Consider the following 15,683-nt stretch of genomic DNA (forward strand, 5'->3'; position numbering starts at 1 on the left):
CTTAACTAAACTCAGATTGTGGCACTAACGGGGAGTAACAGAGAATGCAATCCACTATTTTGCTCGTTTTTTAATCCTGTGGCATGTGCGGGCTTGTTCTAAAAAAAGACATCTTTAGTCAGACATGCTGGCTGTGTCCATATTTTTATTAAAGTGAAAGTTTAATCTCTCAGCGAACACTTTCGGACATGCCCACCCACGCTCTAAACAAGCGAGTGCTCATATTTCTGTCTGATTTGGCTGTTTCGGCATTTGGGGGTCGGGACGGGCTGGCGAAAGGCAGACTGCATGAGTAGTTGTCAGGACAGTTGGGTTCCCTCAGCCACCAGCATCCTGCCATAGGGGCGGAAATAAAAAAAACCCTTATAAATCATTAAAGCGGGCTCTTTAATGAGCAGCACAAGGAAGGCTCAGAGGGAGTATGTCTTACAGATCTGGGCTGTGTCCTCTTTTTTTTCAAACATCGGTAGAGTCAGGGGAAGGGCAGCTCTCAGCATTCAGCAGCAAAACACTTTGTGCCTCGCAAGAGCAGGACCAGTGCCCTGGGAGAGAGGGAGCACACACCACACAGAGCCTCTCATCAGGGGTGCAGCACACCTGCGAGCCCGAACTTGTATTCGCGAATCTTTTTCATTGATTGCCACTCCTTTGGATTTTTTCCTTCTTAAGTATCACACGACCACAGCGCCGTTTAAAAACACAGATCCATGGAACATTTTCTCCGGCTGCCGGTACCAAGGAGACGAACTCCGAAGGATAGCGCTCGGATTTACCCAGGGGGGGTTCATAAATTCTCCTGCTTTCTCACTCTTACTTTTTACTGGATACCAAAGTTTAGTCTCGCTGGTTTTTCTGCTTTGGATCGAGACCTGTGACGTTTTATCAGGATCTTCCTAATTTTCGAAAGGATTCTTTTTCTTTGATCAGCACAGCTCCAAAGAACACATCTGGCTTGCGTTTCAAAGACAGCGCTTTGTAAAAGAAACTCTTCCATCTTCTGTCCTCGACGTTATTCAGCTCTCATCATCTGATCAATCAAGATGCGTCCGTCTCTATCACCAGTGGGACGGAGTAGTTGAGGTTGTGAATGTTTCAACCTTTTGATTGCTTGTGCTTGAGGAATTGAGTGCAGTGCCGGAAAATATTCTTCTAGGATCCACAGCAGGCATTAGCGTCTCAGGTTGGGATGAGCCGGCTATGAGTTTGCCCAGTCGTACTGTCGCATCTTCGGACAGTCCCAGGCACAGACCTGCAGGAAAGTGAAAAGGGAGAGGAGCTTGATTCGACCTCTGTGTCCTAGCTGAAGGCGGCCAGCCCCACGGCGCACTCGCAATGCCCATCCAGATCTTCTGCACCATCTCGTTCTCCGCCGACGACGCCGCCGTTTGGAAGGGACAGAAGGACCCCCATGAGGACCGCTATGGCCGCCCGGGGCTGGACGGGGAGAGCGAGAAGGAGGAAGAGGAGAGCGACTTCGACGAAGACGACAGCGAGGAGAGCGGCGTGGACGACCTGGCCACCTTCGTCTCCGGCTGCACGCTGCACGGCGCCGACCACGTGTTTGTGGAAGAGAAGACGTTCGGGCCGCGGCAGGGCCTGTGGGCCGCGGCCTTCCTCCTCTCCCTGGGCATGTTCCTGTACCAGGTGGCCGACCGGGTGATTTACTACTACCAGTACGACCACGTCACCACCCTGGACGAGCTGGACGCCCCGGTCATGACCTTCCCCGCCATCACCTTCTGCAACTACAACACCTTCCGGCGCTCGCAGATCAGCTTCACCGACCTGCTCTTCATGGCGCCCCTGCTGGGCTACGAAGAAAACATGGCTCCTGGAATCCCCCTGGCCCCGGAGCCGGACCGCCAGGGCGGCAGCTTCAGCATGGACGAGTTCTTCAACCGCACCCGGCACCGGATCGAGGACATGCTGCTGGAATGCAAGTACCGGGGCAAAGACTGTGGGCCGGAGGACTTCAGGGAGGTGAGAGGGGTGGGGGCAGGCTCAGCTCTAGCAGGGCTCTGGCACGGTGACTGCAGAACGGCCGGTGCTTATCCCTGTTGTTCCAGTCCACACCTGCACGGGAACTTTCAGGAAGGAAATGAATCCGGCTGCCAGGGAGCATTAACAGGAATGAGTATTCGTTGGAGCAAAGTCTTTCAATGGGATGGAAAGGGGGAAACCTGGTTTTCCAGCCAGCAGTGTTGTAGCCATGCTCCGTTAATGGGCTGTAGAAGGTACAGGATCCAGGTCTTCGGGCACAAGTATCAGTGTTCATTTCTTAAAGGTGCAGCAGACAGTGAGTGTTCGCCTTTGCTCAGTTTGGTAGTTCAAATTGTTCGGGTTCTTGCTTTTGAATGCCTGTATCCGGGTTTAAAACCGGTTGAGGGTGAGTAGGGTTTTCAGGTGTAAGCTTAGTTCCCAGCTCCCTCATTCCCTTGAAGCCTTAGGTGTAAAAGCAGCTCTGATCAAAGGCATTCAGTGCAGGCAGGGTTAAAGATTTGTGTTTCATCCAGTCTACAGAGACAGGAAGTGATAGGCCTGCTGTCTGTGTGCTTTCCTCGCATGGTCAGAAAGAATGATCATGACATCTCTGTTGCTGGCAGGGAACATGACAGAAGCACAATGACAAATGAACGCATCAGGGGCTAAATTAGGCAGCTGCTAAATTGAAATGAAAGTTAAAATACCTTTGGGGATAAGTAATTAAGTTACTTTTTTAGTATTTGACATCTCTGCGTTAACACATAAGGCAACACTTGTTACTTGTAACAAACTAATGTTCAGTCAGAATTCGTTATGAATTTGAGAACTGTTAATCATCGGCTTGATCGTTTGTTACCCAGAGCCTTAGGGAATCTGAGAGAGAAGTGGAGGTATTCTGATGGAACTCCTGCTGCACTGAAGTTAAATTCCTTAAGAATTTGCTGCCGTTGTTTCAGCGTTTTGAGAAACATGAGGTATGCATGTTAAAATAATGTGGTCTGCTTGTTTAGCAAATGTCAGCTGTTTTATAGCTTAGGTGAGAGTCTCTACTCCGGTCCGAGCAACTGCAGGACTTTTATCAAGGTAAAGCCTGTCCCCTTCAAAGGCTTCTTGAAGGCAGAAGCTGAGAAGTGAATGAGGAGTAGGATCGCACACCTGGTTAACAGAGTCAGGCAGAGAGCTCCAGACTCAGGGGCTTTATGAGGGAAGGAGTGCATTCAAATTGTAGCTCTCATTGACACAGGAGGTAGAGCCAGAGGCAGAATTTACATCCGTCCAGTGGCTATATGGGTGCAGAGAACAGGAGTCAATTGAGATCCAGGAGAGCCAGGCTGTGGTCACTGAGCCTGCCTGCTCTGGGCAGTCAGGTCTGCCTGTGTCCAGTTTCTATGTCCAGGCTGTGGTCACTGAGCCTGCCTGCTCTGGGCAGTCAGGTCTGCCTGTGTCCAGTTTCTATGTCCAGGCTGTGGTCACTGAGCCTGCCTGCTCTGGGCAGTCAGGTCTGCCTGTGTCCAGTTTCTATGTCCAGGCTGTGGTCACTGAACCTGCCTGCTCTGGGCAGTCAGGTCTGCCTGTGTCCAGTTTCTATGTCCAGGCTGTGGTCACTGACCCTGTCCTCTCTGGACAGGTAGGTCTTCCTGTGTCACTCAGTTTAGAAAACATATTTTTATCTTCTTCACTTTTATATTAAATAGTTATTCTCTTATTTCTGTTTAAAGGAACTTTAATAGAATAAGTGTTAAATCAATAATTCAAGATGTCCAGATGCAGGTGAAATTGATGCCAAGTCTGCAATGCATACACTGGTTCAGTGAATTACGAAACCATCAGTCTCTGGATTCTTCATTTAATCAACATATGGCTGCTACACTTCAATCATCAGATTCTAGAGACATGTGATGGGTTCTTCAGCAGGTCTGTGATTGAAGAATGCAGTTCAGAGTTTGTTCTCCTAATTGACTCAACAAATAACTTTGGTAAATTGTTCAATCTGGAGTTTGTCGCAAAACAAATAAAGGGCGACCCGCTAGATTGTGGCTCGACTGAACATGGACTGGTCAGTTCTAAGCTGGGTGGAGGGGGTTAGTATGAACAGAAGGTCAGAGAGACAGTCAGGGCTCTATTGTGGAGGGGGAACAGTGTGTGCGAAAGAGTCCTCAGTGTGCCTTCAGAGCCTGCCTATCACAAGACAGCAGGTAGCACCACATATTCTCCCAGTTCCCTGATACTTTCCTCCTGAACGCTTTTTTAAAACTTAAAGAAGCTGCAGTTTTTAACATGAGCTTTCCACATTTATTTCTTAATTTCCACTAGCTAGTGCTCTCCAGATGGGGTGATTGGTCAGGAGAAGTGGCGGCTGATTCCCTTGGAATCAGTTCTCCATGTTTTCCTTCATACAACTGAGGGATGGGGTACTTGGCTTTCATTTCATTAGCCTGACTCTGGCCCAGACCCCTCACTTACTGCTGAATGTTTCTCATTATTGACCACCTGGCAGTTTATACTTATCATTGCCCACAGAGATGGAATTTCATTTCATTTTTCACAGTAGGAATGCTAACTGGTGTATTTTAGTAGACTTGAGATGCTTGTCAGAGAGAATGGCTTCAGCTGTTACTGATCACAGTTCCTAACGTGGAACTCAGTTATAAAAAGCAAATACAAAAAGCAATAACAATATTAGTTTAAAGAAGACTTCCAAATGCTAGGATGTACTAGCTAAGTGTTGAAGAGAAAATCCAGTGGATTGAACACAAGAATGAATTAATACAGAGTTACAGCTGTGTCACAGTGGAAAAATGTATGCGTTTTACCTACAGTACACTCATAAATAAATTACATTTAACCTGTCTGCAGTATTTAAACAAAGCACACTGCCATTGTGAGGTCAATAAGCATAGAAAGAGCTCAGCTTGGACCCTGTGAAAGATCTTCAATATCAGGGCGTCTCGTTTCATGTGGATTGTCTGATCTTTCCCTTTCAACCCCAACCTTTTTAAGAGATGCACAGACGCCAGGGTTCCAGCCACAATGGAGAAACATGTTGGTGAGCGTGCTCTCCATTGACCTGGTCAGCGGGGCTTTTCAGTGTGCGTCTGAGGTACATGTGACCACCCGCACTGTTACATTAATCTCTTGCTAAGTGTAATACTCAGTGTGGCAAACGAGTGCTTTTCCTTGGTTGCCTCCAGTGTGATGTGCCCCTGTGCAATGTGGAACTGAAGGGCCCCGAGCTGTCCACAGGCATTAGTGACTTGTAAAACTCGTTGGGTCCGGGGTTCGAACCCTTGCCCTCCTTTACTACGAGTGTGCCTATAGCCAGCGATTACCCCCGGCGATTCACACAATTATCTGAAGGCACATCAGGAAAGAGGAAAGAAGAAACTCAATCTTGTTCGGTCTCACTCCTGTGGAAGTTCGCTAAGAGGGTTTTCTCACCTAACCAAAGTGGCAGCAGTGCCAGCGTCTATCCTAGGAGTGGGGGACAGAACTCAGACCCACTTTGTGCACACCTGTAATCCCAATGACTTTATCTTTTTGTATTCTTGTCATTTTCTGGGTTTGGATGGTGTGGCGCCTGCCTGCTGTTGTGCCTTTTTCTCTGTGTTTCCTCCTGTGTCTCTCTTGGCCTTTGGGAAGTGTTTTTTTTTCTCTCTCAATGTGTCCCTTCTCAGGAGAAGTTGCCAACCCCTGTAGTTTGATCCCTTGCCTGCCAGAAAAGTTCCATATCCCGAAAAAGTAGGGTTTCGCAGCCTCAGAGAATTGTGGGAAAATGCAGACATGCCTTTCCTTTTGTGCTTTGCCCTTGGCGCTCAATGACCACCGCTGGCAGCTGTGTGCGTATGTTGGCTTCAGCGCTCTCCTGTCCTCTTAGTTATAAGCACCAGTTGTTTTTCTAAGTGCTGTTTAATGCAGGGATTGATTCTTCATGGAGGCGCGGCATTTGCAGATCAATCATAAATCACGCCAAGGCAATCAGACACCGCATGTGAGCACAGTGGGGTGTTGGTTTCCAGCCTCTGTAAAATATGAGGCGCGCCATGCTGCACACACTTCCTGCGGTAGACCATCGCTCATTCCATTAAGGCTGTTCTGTTTTTAGAGCGTCTTCCCAATATCAGGGCATCTCGTTTCATCATTGATGTCTTCCGGAGATTGAGTGATTTTTCGTTTACATTTTGTCTGGGACTATTAACCATTTAAGACCCTGGCTGTCAAACCAAGGTCAGGTTTCGTGCGTGCAATTCTCTGCATGTCTCCAAGCTCCAAGGACGGGCTGCATGGCCCAGGGACACACAGGCAAGCCTGCTGTGCCCGAGGAGGGTCCCCCTGGCACTGGGGAACAGGGTGGGCAGTCCTGCTCCATCGCAGCTCTTGGTGAGATCAGTCAGTTCATCGTTGGCTTAATTGGAGCAGTTTTACAGACCTGGAAAAGCTACAGAGACACCAGCCCTCCGGGACCAGGACTGCCCACCCCTGCTTTGCGTTATGAGCAGCCGTGTGTTTGTGAGAAGAAGAGAGCAACTGATCAAGTTAAGCTTTGGTAGGACTGTTTGATCCCTATGGCCTTTCACTGGTGATCATGCTGTAAAAGGAGACATAGGTAACGCTGAGTAAAGAGTAAAGAGTTGGGTAACCCCTGCTTTATAGTCCCGCGAGCTTCCATAGATCCTAGAATCTTCCAGACTCCAGGACAGGGCTGTCCAGTACTGGTCTGGTCTGGGAGAACTTTGGTGTCTGCAACGTTTGATTGAAGCTTAGTTCTTAAAGGCAGGGGCCTTTGTTGGCCAAACTGGACCAGTTCAACAAATTATCTCAGGATTTAAGTGCTGGTGCTTTAAGGACATCTAGAAACTCCCCGACCCACCTAAAACCCCCCTTAAAAAAAAGATTTTCACCTGGAGAATTCGAGTTATGAATTTCCGTTAGGCAGGTTCTGAACTTTCAGCTGTCACAAATGTGAAAATCATTCAAAAGGGCTTCATTGGAAAACTGGTAATTCGATTAGGGGGTTCATCTAGGTCACTTAGAGCTCCGGTGGAATGCAGACCAGAAGACACGGGGACACCTAGCTCTAGGGCTTTGTCTGAGGCCTGTGTGGACTAATCTGATTTGTGAACAAATCCATTTTAATTGCTTTTCCTGGTATTCATATTGCGAATGTGAATTGTATAAGTGCACTCTCCAATAATTTGTTTTAAGCCAACTGTTATTAATTTAAAAAAGTCACATTATCCTTGCAGAAAAGGTGTTACAGCCTGAAATGATAAATATTATTATTAGATTAAAATGTTAAGAGCTCGGTAACTCTGGAACTGTGCTTTTTAGGATCACATCTCCAGTCCCAGCAGGGCTGTAAAACCAAACAGTAGACATTTACATCTGTTTGTGCTGGTTGGTTGGAAACGTTATGCCGTTGCTTAATTCAATTTGAAGAAATGCTCCTGATCAGTTTACCCTCTCATTACATAGTTTTTCTGTTTAATTTTCCCCTTAACACCATTTGGAGCTAAAACCCTAATTGATGCAACTCAGGAGACAGCATTACTGTATTTCCCACAAAACCTGACAAGACCCAGTACTTTCTGAGCAGGCTTGTAGTTAATGAAGTGTAATCTGCATTTCCTCATAGAGATTAAATATATCCCACTTGTGTTTTTTGGTGGGTCTAATTATCCTAGAATAGTGCAGTATCTGCAATGCACAGAGCAGTGTATGCATAAAACCTAACCACCGATCACATTGATTGGCTTCTGCCACTTAATTGCGCAGTGAAATTTCCATATTTCCCTACCAACAGTGTGCTGTAAATTGTCTTTACCCTATGATCCTTTCTGCCTAACTGGTCACAGTGCCAACTATCTCCGCTCTGCTGTTGTTCCTTATCGGCCTGCAGTGCCCGCCTTAATAGCACTTCTGAAGATTGTATTAAGAACAGTGAAAGGAATTATGTATATTGGCCTTGTACTTTAATAGTAGACATTAATATTATTGTTAAAGACCTTATTCTGAGGAGTGTGAGTGTTTAGATGTTACTGACCACACAGGAATAGCAGACCGTTAACTACTGTAATGAGAAATGTTGCAGATTGCAAAGCACAGATTGTGTAATTTGGCAGATATAAGGTGGGATAGTATGTTTAGGGATGGGTCAGTGGTATGATACTACTAGCATGTCCCTCACAGCTCCAATGTCCTGGGTTTGATTCCTGACTGGGGTGTGTGTCTGTGTGGAGTTTGCATGGTGTTCTTCCATGTTCCTCATGCAGGTCAGGTTCATTGGCTACTCTAATTGGTCTCCCCTGGGTGGGGGTTTATCTCCATTAGTAAAGTGGCTGGTCCCCCCCACTTTCTCACCCTAATGTGAGCAGACAGGCTTTGGTGTCGGCCTGTTTGGAAGGCATGGGATTGCAGAGACACACACATACAGTAACACATCGGGTATTAAATTTAAAAAAAAGGATCATTAATCTGGATTGTGGGTTAGGAAATCAGAGCAAGAACATGAAATTGCAGACAGGTGTCAAGCAGAGTGTCACTCCCGACAAACTTCAGGCAGAAGGGCAGCCAGGGAGCAGGACTGACTGGTGCAGCCTGGGTAAAGGACTCGTGAGACCTCTGCCCTGAAGCAGTCCACAGCTGGGCTCGGTACAGAGGACAATCCTGAGCTCTCCAACGTGGAGGACATACTCTATCCCTGAGGCTCTCATGATGGTTCATGCTGTGCTTGTATGGTTTCCTGGGGAACATAATGTCACTGCATGCATCGTCGCATTCTGTATTGCACTACCATGTTTTTATAAATGAGTGTAGCACTGTGGCGCAGTGGTTGGCATTGCTGCCTCGCAGTGTGGGAGCCCTGGGTTCAACTCCCGGGGTGCTGTCTGTGTGGAGTTTGCATGTTACCCCCCTCCCCATGTTCATGTGAGTTTCCTCCAGGTGCTCTGGTTTCCTCCCACAATCCAAAATGTACTGCTAGATTGATTGGCTTCTGAGAACACTGGCTCTGGTGTGAATGTGTGTGTGTCCGTGTCCTGCGATGGACTGGTGTCCCATCCAGGGTGTAGCTTGCCTTACGCCCCTTGCTTTGCCGGGGTAGGATCCGGCTCCCCCACGAGCCTGATTTAGATAAAGCAGTTTAAAGATAAATGGATGGATGAACGCAGTGATGTTGCATTTTGACTGTTATGCATGAGCCTGTATAAAAGCTTCAGCCAACTGAAATAATAATGATAAAATATAATGCGATGCTAATTCCCTTGAACACCTCTTGACAGCAAACTTTACAAACTCTTTTTTTTTGTCCTTTTGTTGCCAATATGATTAATTTCCACAGCATATAATAAAAAATCCAGTCACACAGAACGGTTACAATGACTTGAGCACCAAACCGGCTCCTTGCGGATCTGTCTCAAAGGCGAAGAGAGAGCAGGATCATTTTCAAACAGCGCCAGTCAGCAGCGTCTGAGCAAGCTATCAATTACAGCCGCGGAGATCTTTCTTTTTTTAGGAAGCACCGCAGCAAGCGCATTTCCGCTTCGCGGGATTATGCTGAGTTGCAGGGCAAGATGCAAGCGTAGGACAAGCTCGCTTGAACAAAAGAGGGAGGGGGGCGGAGACTCGCCCGCAAGCTGTGGACAGGACGGCGGTCGTCGCGGCTTCTCCACGGTGACCCGTCGGGGAGAGAGCCGGCACGACTCCACCTGCGCGATCATTCAGTACAGGGGAGGCAGCTTCCTCCAAGCGGGCTGTCACTCCGAAACCAAAAAGTTTTCCGTTGCCCTTTTCAAAAATAATTTACTTCACGCGCTATTCCTGTGGTTCAGCCGGGCCTTCGCTCGCCCGCTGCAGAGGGTCTGTGATTTTCCTCCGTCTGTGATCAGAGATGGATCAGGCTGGCGACAGCATATCAGGAATCGAGAAAGACATATTGAAAGTGCAGAATTGTCATGCAGATTGATTTTGCTGGATATTGTAACGCTCCTGGGGTTCGCCGACGGAAAAAAACAGGCCGGAGGCTCTGGCACGGGTTGGCAGGACATTTAATAAAGACGCTGAGGGGGGGGTTACACACATAGGGACAGGAGGGACACAGCATTGCACCACACCTACACGGACACACGAGGGAAGAGGGCGTCTCTAGCCCTGTCCAACTATATACGGGCGGTAGTCCCGCCCCTCAGCCGCCGTTCCCAGCCTGCCTTGCGTGCACATGGTTACAGCGCATCACGTGGGCGCAACAATATTAATCAGGGTAGATCCGTGAGTGACTCATGGCTGAGCACGCCATCATCACATATATATACACTTATATAGCGCTTTTCTGGACACTCCACTCAAAGCGCTTTACAGGTAATGAGGACTCTCCTCCACCACCACCAGTGTGTAGCCCCACCTGGGTGATGTGAGGGCCTCCATGGTGCACAAGAACGCTCCCAACACACCAGCTCTCAGTGAGGAGGAGAACAGAGTGATGGAACCAGATGGGGATTATTAGGAGGCCATGACTGGTAAAGGCCAGGCGGAAATTTGGCCAGGATGCCGGGGTAACACCCCTACTCTTTTTGAGAAACACTCTGGGATTTTCAATGTTGCCTTTTGTCATCTTATTGCCCCCTTCACTATACTGGGGCCTTAGGACCCACACAAACAATATGAGCGCCCCCTGCTGGCCCCACTAACACCTCTTCCAGCAGCGATCTCAGTTTTGTCCCAGGAGGTCTTCCGCTCGGGTACTGACCAGGCTCACACCTGCTGCGCTCCAGTGGGCTGCCCGCTGCGGGCTGTGAGCTGCAGGGTGATCGCTCTGCAGTGGAATGAAATTGAATGCCAGGCCCCTGTGAGAGAGTGTGTGGCGGCGCCCTTGACGCTCAGCAGCCCCGGAGTGTTTAATTAGAGCTACTGCAGCACCGCGTCCAGGGGGAGCTGACGGCAGCACCTCATTAAACACGCTCCGCGCAAAACCTGCCTGCCAGTCCCGAAAACACGTCTTAACCCTTTGCTGGGCAGTCAGGGCGTACTGAAAATTATTTTGCAGTGCTGTTAGGTGCAGGTAGTGATAGTAGCAGCGTCAGCAGCGGAGTCTGTAGAAATTGTAGCAGGTGACGTAACCCCCGTATATCATAGTGTCGCTATAGACTAGAGGAACTGAATTCGAGTTTGTTTTTGGGGGATGAGCAAAAGCTGGAAATTGATCAAAATCCCGTTTTAAAATTTTAATGAAATAAACCTTTTGGCATGCATAGCAACATTGTTGTTTCTAAAAAAGATAACAGATAAGAACAATAACGGATTAATCAGATGATGACTGCGGTGTGCGGAGATCGTGTGCGCTGTATGCTCGTAACTGCTGAGGCTTGTAACTCGCTGTGAATTCCCGCTTAACTGGGCCAGCTTTAACATTCGCTATTAGGATTCATTTACGAACTGCTACCTAGCTCAATAGTGGCAAAAGGTAGACCGATTGTCCCGACAGGGCTGTAAAACGCGATAGTAGAGAACTTGTGAAATCGAAGCGGGAGAACTCAGTGCCGGAAAACTAACGTACCAGCACTAACGGGAGAGCGAATTCGCTCCCGGGGGGGTGTATTAAAAGGCTTTAACCGCGTCGAGCAGGAAACGATATCATTAAAAGAAGCGATATAATTTGTTAAAAGCAATAAAAAAGCTTTTAAGTTGTTTTGTTTATTATTTTCGTTTTTAATGGCTCAAGTTATGTTTGTTGGCCGGCCGTTTTCCCACTTTAGATCTTAATGAACTCGTCCACAGCCTTGTCACAAAATATTGCTGATTGCAGTTTTCAAAGCTGCCCACAAGAGGGAGTCCGAATTGGACTGATTTTTGTCCTGCCCTCTTGATGTATTTTTTAAATTTAAGCCCTAGATGAAAGATTTTAGATAAGATCACTTTATTGGCCATATACAATTTCTTGCATTAGTAATTTGTTTTTTTCCATACCCCTGCTTGCTCTCCATGAGGTACATAGACAGGGAGAGAAGCTTGGGGTCAGAGCACAGGATCAGCCATTTATACGGCGCCCCTGGAGTAGTTGGGGTTAAGGGCCCAACGGAGTAGGATTCCTCTGCCGGCCACAGGATTTGAACTGGCAACCTTCCAGCCACAGGCGCAGATCCTTAGCCACAGAACTACCGCCCCACCCCTTAATTACTTATATCAGCTCATCAGTGGCTTAACTGGGCCAACATAACTCCCTGCTTTCTCCCTGCTTTTAAAACTGAACTGAACTGCACAAGATGGTCAATTTAGAGTCCTGCACAGGTTCGAATCTATTAATGAGTTAAGGGTTTCTGTTAACTGGACCGTTACCTCAGGCAATCTGACTTGGTGAGACTTTTTCTGCACATTGGGTCTATGTAATGTATTATTAACTCAAAGTGTTTTTGTCCATGTCTCTGTGATATCGTGCATACAGAGTGTCTATCTGTGTTATTGTGTATACACAGTGTGTATGTCTCTGTGTTATTGTACATACACAGTGTGTATATCTCTGTGTTATTGTGTATACACAGAGTGTGTGTGTCTGAGTTATTGAGCATGCTGAGTGTGTGTTCTCCATTATTGTACATAGAGAGTGTGACTCTGTGATATTTTGCAAAGGAACAGGTAAAGGTTTATTCCATTTTGTAAGGAAAAGATAAGAGACACAGCGTTTCGGCTGTGGAGACTTCTTCAGGTGTCTTCAGCTGTCCACAGCCAAAATGTTGTGTCTCTTTTCTTTTCCTTTCCACTTGGAATAAACCTTTACCTGTTCCATTGCAGCCTACTCATGTTGATGCCACTACCTACTTTAACTTTTGCGATATTGTGCACATAGGGAGTGTGTGTGTCTGTGTTATTGTGTATGTAGAATGTGTGTGTCACTGTGATATTGTACACACAGAGTTTGTTTGTCTCTGTGATATTGTGCACACAGAGTGTGTGTGTCTCTGTGATATTGTGCACATAGAGTGTGTGTGTCTCTGTGATATTGTGCACGCAGAGTGTGTGTGTCTCTGTGATATTGTGCACATAGAGTGTGTGTGTCTCTGTGATATTGTGCACGCAGAGTGTGTGTGTCTCTGTGATATTGTGCATGCAGAGTGTGGGTCTTTAGCTCTTGACTCTGCAGAATGAGGGCCTCTGGCTCTAGTCCTGGGAAGCTCCAAACTAGCAGGTTTTTATTGGGAACCAAACTTAACCAATTTTCAGTGAATTTTTAGAATTAAACAGACATTCTGCTAAATTAGATCATTTCTAGATCATTTGTCACAAAAATCTAAATTTCTTTGATAGCTTGATTTTTTTTTTTACCTTAGTGTTCTTAATTTTCAGGAACAGGAGATATAGTGTAAATTTGTAACTGGATTTGGGCTATCCAGAACCCATGGAGTAGGAGATCTAGCAAACCAGCTGGATTTGGACTGCAGACCCCTCTGTGTGTGGTTTGAACTGCTCTGCAATATGGGGAGTCAGTGCCAGGAATTGTACTAATACATGCTGGTGTAAAGAAAACCTAATGGATGAGCTCAGCAGCAAGAAACTCAGACTAATGCATAAAAATCATGGGGGGGCTGGAAATTGTTATTGTGTAAATCATTGGCTGGAATAAGTAGAGTATCTGTGATGTCTCCTGTGCTTTTCAGAGTTGCCATTAACAGGCTATTGCACATGTGAGAATGGCACATATTGGCTCTGTGCTTCAAGGCTTGGTGTTAAAAGCGAGCAGCTTGCCACAGGTTTATTGATCCATGCTGTAAAAGGCACTAAAAAAAAATTAAAGTCCGTTGTGTATTGCAGTGACATCCGAAACACAGCGGGCTGCCAGCCTGTAGTGGCATATTCGGTTTCCTGCGCCTGCGAAGCCCAGCGCCACACCATTCGATAACGGGGCTGTTTTATTGAGAGTGACTGAGCAACTCCACCCCCTGTCTTCAGCCATGGAGCTTCTGGCCATCTGAGTGGCTCTGCAAATGGGAAACCAGTCAAAGCTTGGAGATCTGCCCCGCTCCCCCCCCCCTTGAATTTTGGACATTTTTTTTCCACCCGTTGTATGCGCTCAGAAGGGGGTGTAGGTGCAAGACTCAGATCCCATGTTTACCCGAGACCCCCCCACATGTTCACCCCAGGGTGCTGGATCTGCCAGTCAGGTGAGGATGCTGTGGAACGGGGTTGTCCCTCAGCAGCACCTCATGCTCAGCAGGGAAGCAACATGGCTGGAAACGGGAGGCTCTCCTTTACACAGAGAGTTGCGGGAGTCGGCAAACAGCTCTCAAGTTCAAGTTCAAGTTTCAAGTTTATTGTCATTACGCTCATATACATGGTATATGGTATAATGAAATGCTATTTAGCTAGCTCTCGGACATAAGTAGTACAAAGAGAAAAAAAAACAACAACAACAATACAATTGTGTAGCAAAAGAAAGACAGAGACAACAGGCAGTGTGCAAAAAACAACAACAGACGATGTGCAAAAAAACAACAACAGGCAATGTGCAAAACAACAAAAAGGTAACAGGTTATGTGCAAAAATATGCATCAACAGAATAAAATAAAGGGATAGAAATTATGGGGAGTGAGCTCTTGACATATATGGTAGAGGTAGATTTTCAATGTGTGTTTGGGTTTTTGGTAAGAAGAAAGGAAGAAGGCACTGTGAGGTTCAGATCATAGGTGAGAGGTGAGGTGGGAGTGAGAGTGAGAGAGGCTGGGAATTTAACAGTTTTATAGTGCGGGGGTAAAAACTGTCTCTGAGTCTGGTAGTCCGGGCCTGAATGCTCCGGTACCGTTTTCCAGATGGTAGCAGATCATACAGTCTGTAGCTGGGGTGTGTGGGGTCTTTGATTATGCTTAGAGCTTTCCTCAAGCACCGTCTGTCATAAATGTCCTGGATAGATGGGAGGGTAACCCCAGTGATGGACTGGGCAGTTTTCACCACCCGCTGTAGGGCTTTGCGGTCAGCAGCACTCTCCTGTTCCGGTTAAAATCAAAAAGCAAGATCTCATTTTGTCCAGCGTAGCAAAGAACCAGTTTAATCTGATACCTGAAAGTTGCAGTGAAATGAAAACCCATCAGCCCTCCGGAAGCAGGCTGCGGTGATGGTGATTTAATCTGGAGCTGAAAACAGCTGCTTCTCGATTCGAAGCGCCAATTCCATGTGTTCGTCTGCCGTGGTTTTGAGGAGGCACTAGATGGCGCTGTTCTCTCACAAACGGGTTTTCTTGCTGCGGGCAGATGGAAAGCGAAACCAATTTCCTGTACTAATCTGGTGCCCTGGCAGCTGCACGTAACGCTGACACATTGCATGAGTCAACTCAAATTAAAATGTTCTGTGGCCTAATATAGAAGAACATCTAAGTGCTTTTACACCATGTTCTTAGTCCATCAAGGAAAAATATATATTTTTTAGCCTGCCTTGGTGTGACTAGATTATTTTAACTACAGTATGTCAGGATTGGCAGTTATTATGCAGTAATAGTTAAGTACTGAAAGGGATTATTTAAGTACATTAGATAAGGTAATTTAAGGAGGTAAATGGATAAAACAAGCGCTTTGTCAAAACCCTTGAAGATTGCACTACAAGCCTGGGCTGGACTCTTGCTTTGAAAGGGACGATTTTATTGTTGTATAGAGATGGTAGCATTGATATCAGCTTGATATCGGATAACCAGCTCTGGGGTCGGGCTGTCGTGCCTGGTGTGGCCT

General features: G+C 46.8%; 1 protein-coding gene across 2 annotated transcripts in view; it reads left to right on the top strand.

The window, feature by feature from the left end:
* Positions 1-284: 284 nt before the first annotated feature.
* Positions 285-15,683, top strand: part of asic1b (acid-sensing (proton-gated) ion channel 1b) — a 56,669-nt gene continuing 41,270 nt past the window's right edge. The window contains exon 1 of one of the 2 annotated variants that reach the window (XM_015344202.2): positions 285-1,980. In XM_015344202.2, the coding sequence (XP_015199688.1) occupies positions 1,333-1,980 (648 nt within the window). In that variant the 5' untranslated portion in view covers positions 285-1,332. The remainder of the gene's footprint in view (positions 1,981-15,683) is intronic. The other variant, XM_015344203.2, reaches the window with a different exon arrangement.

The sequence above is a fragment of the Lepisosteus oculatus genome, chromosome 1, assembly GCF_040954835.1.
Source record: "Lepisosteus oculatus isolate fLepOcu1 chromosome 1, fLepOcu1.hap2, whole genome shotgun sequence".
NCBI classification, from domain to species: domain Eukaryota; kingdom Metazoa; phylum Chordata; class Actinopteri; order Semionotiformes; family Lepisosteidae; genus Lepisosteus; species Lepisosteus oculatus.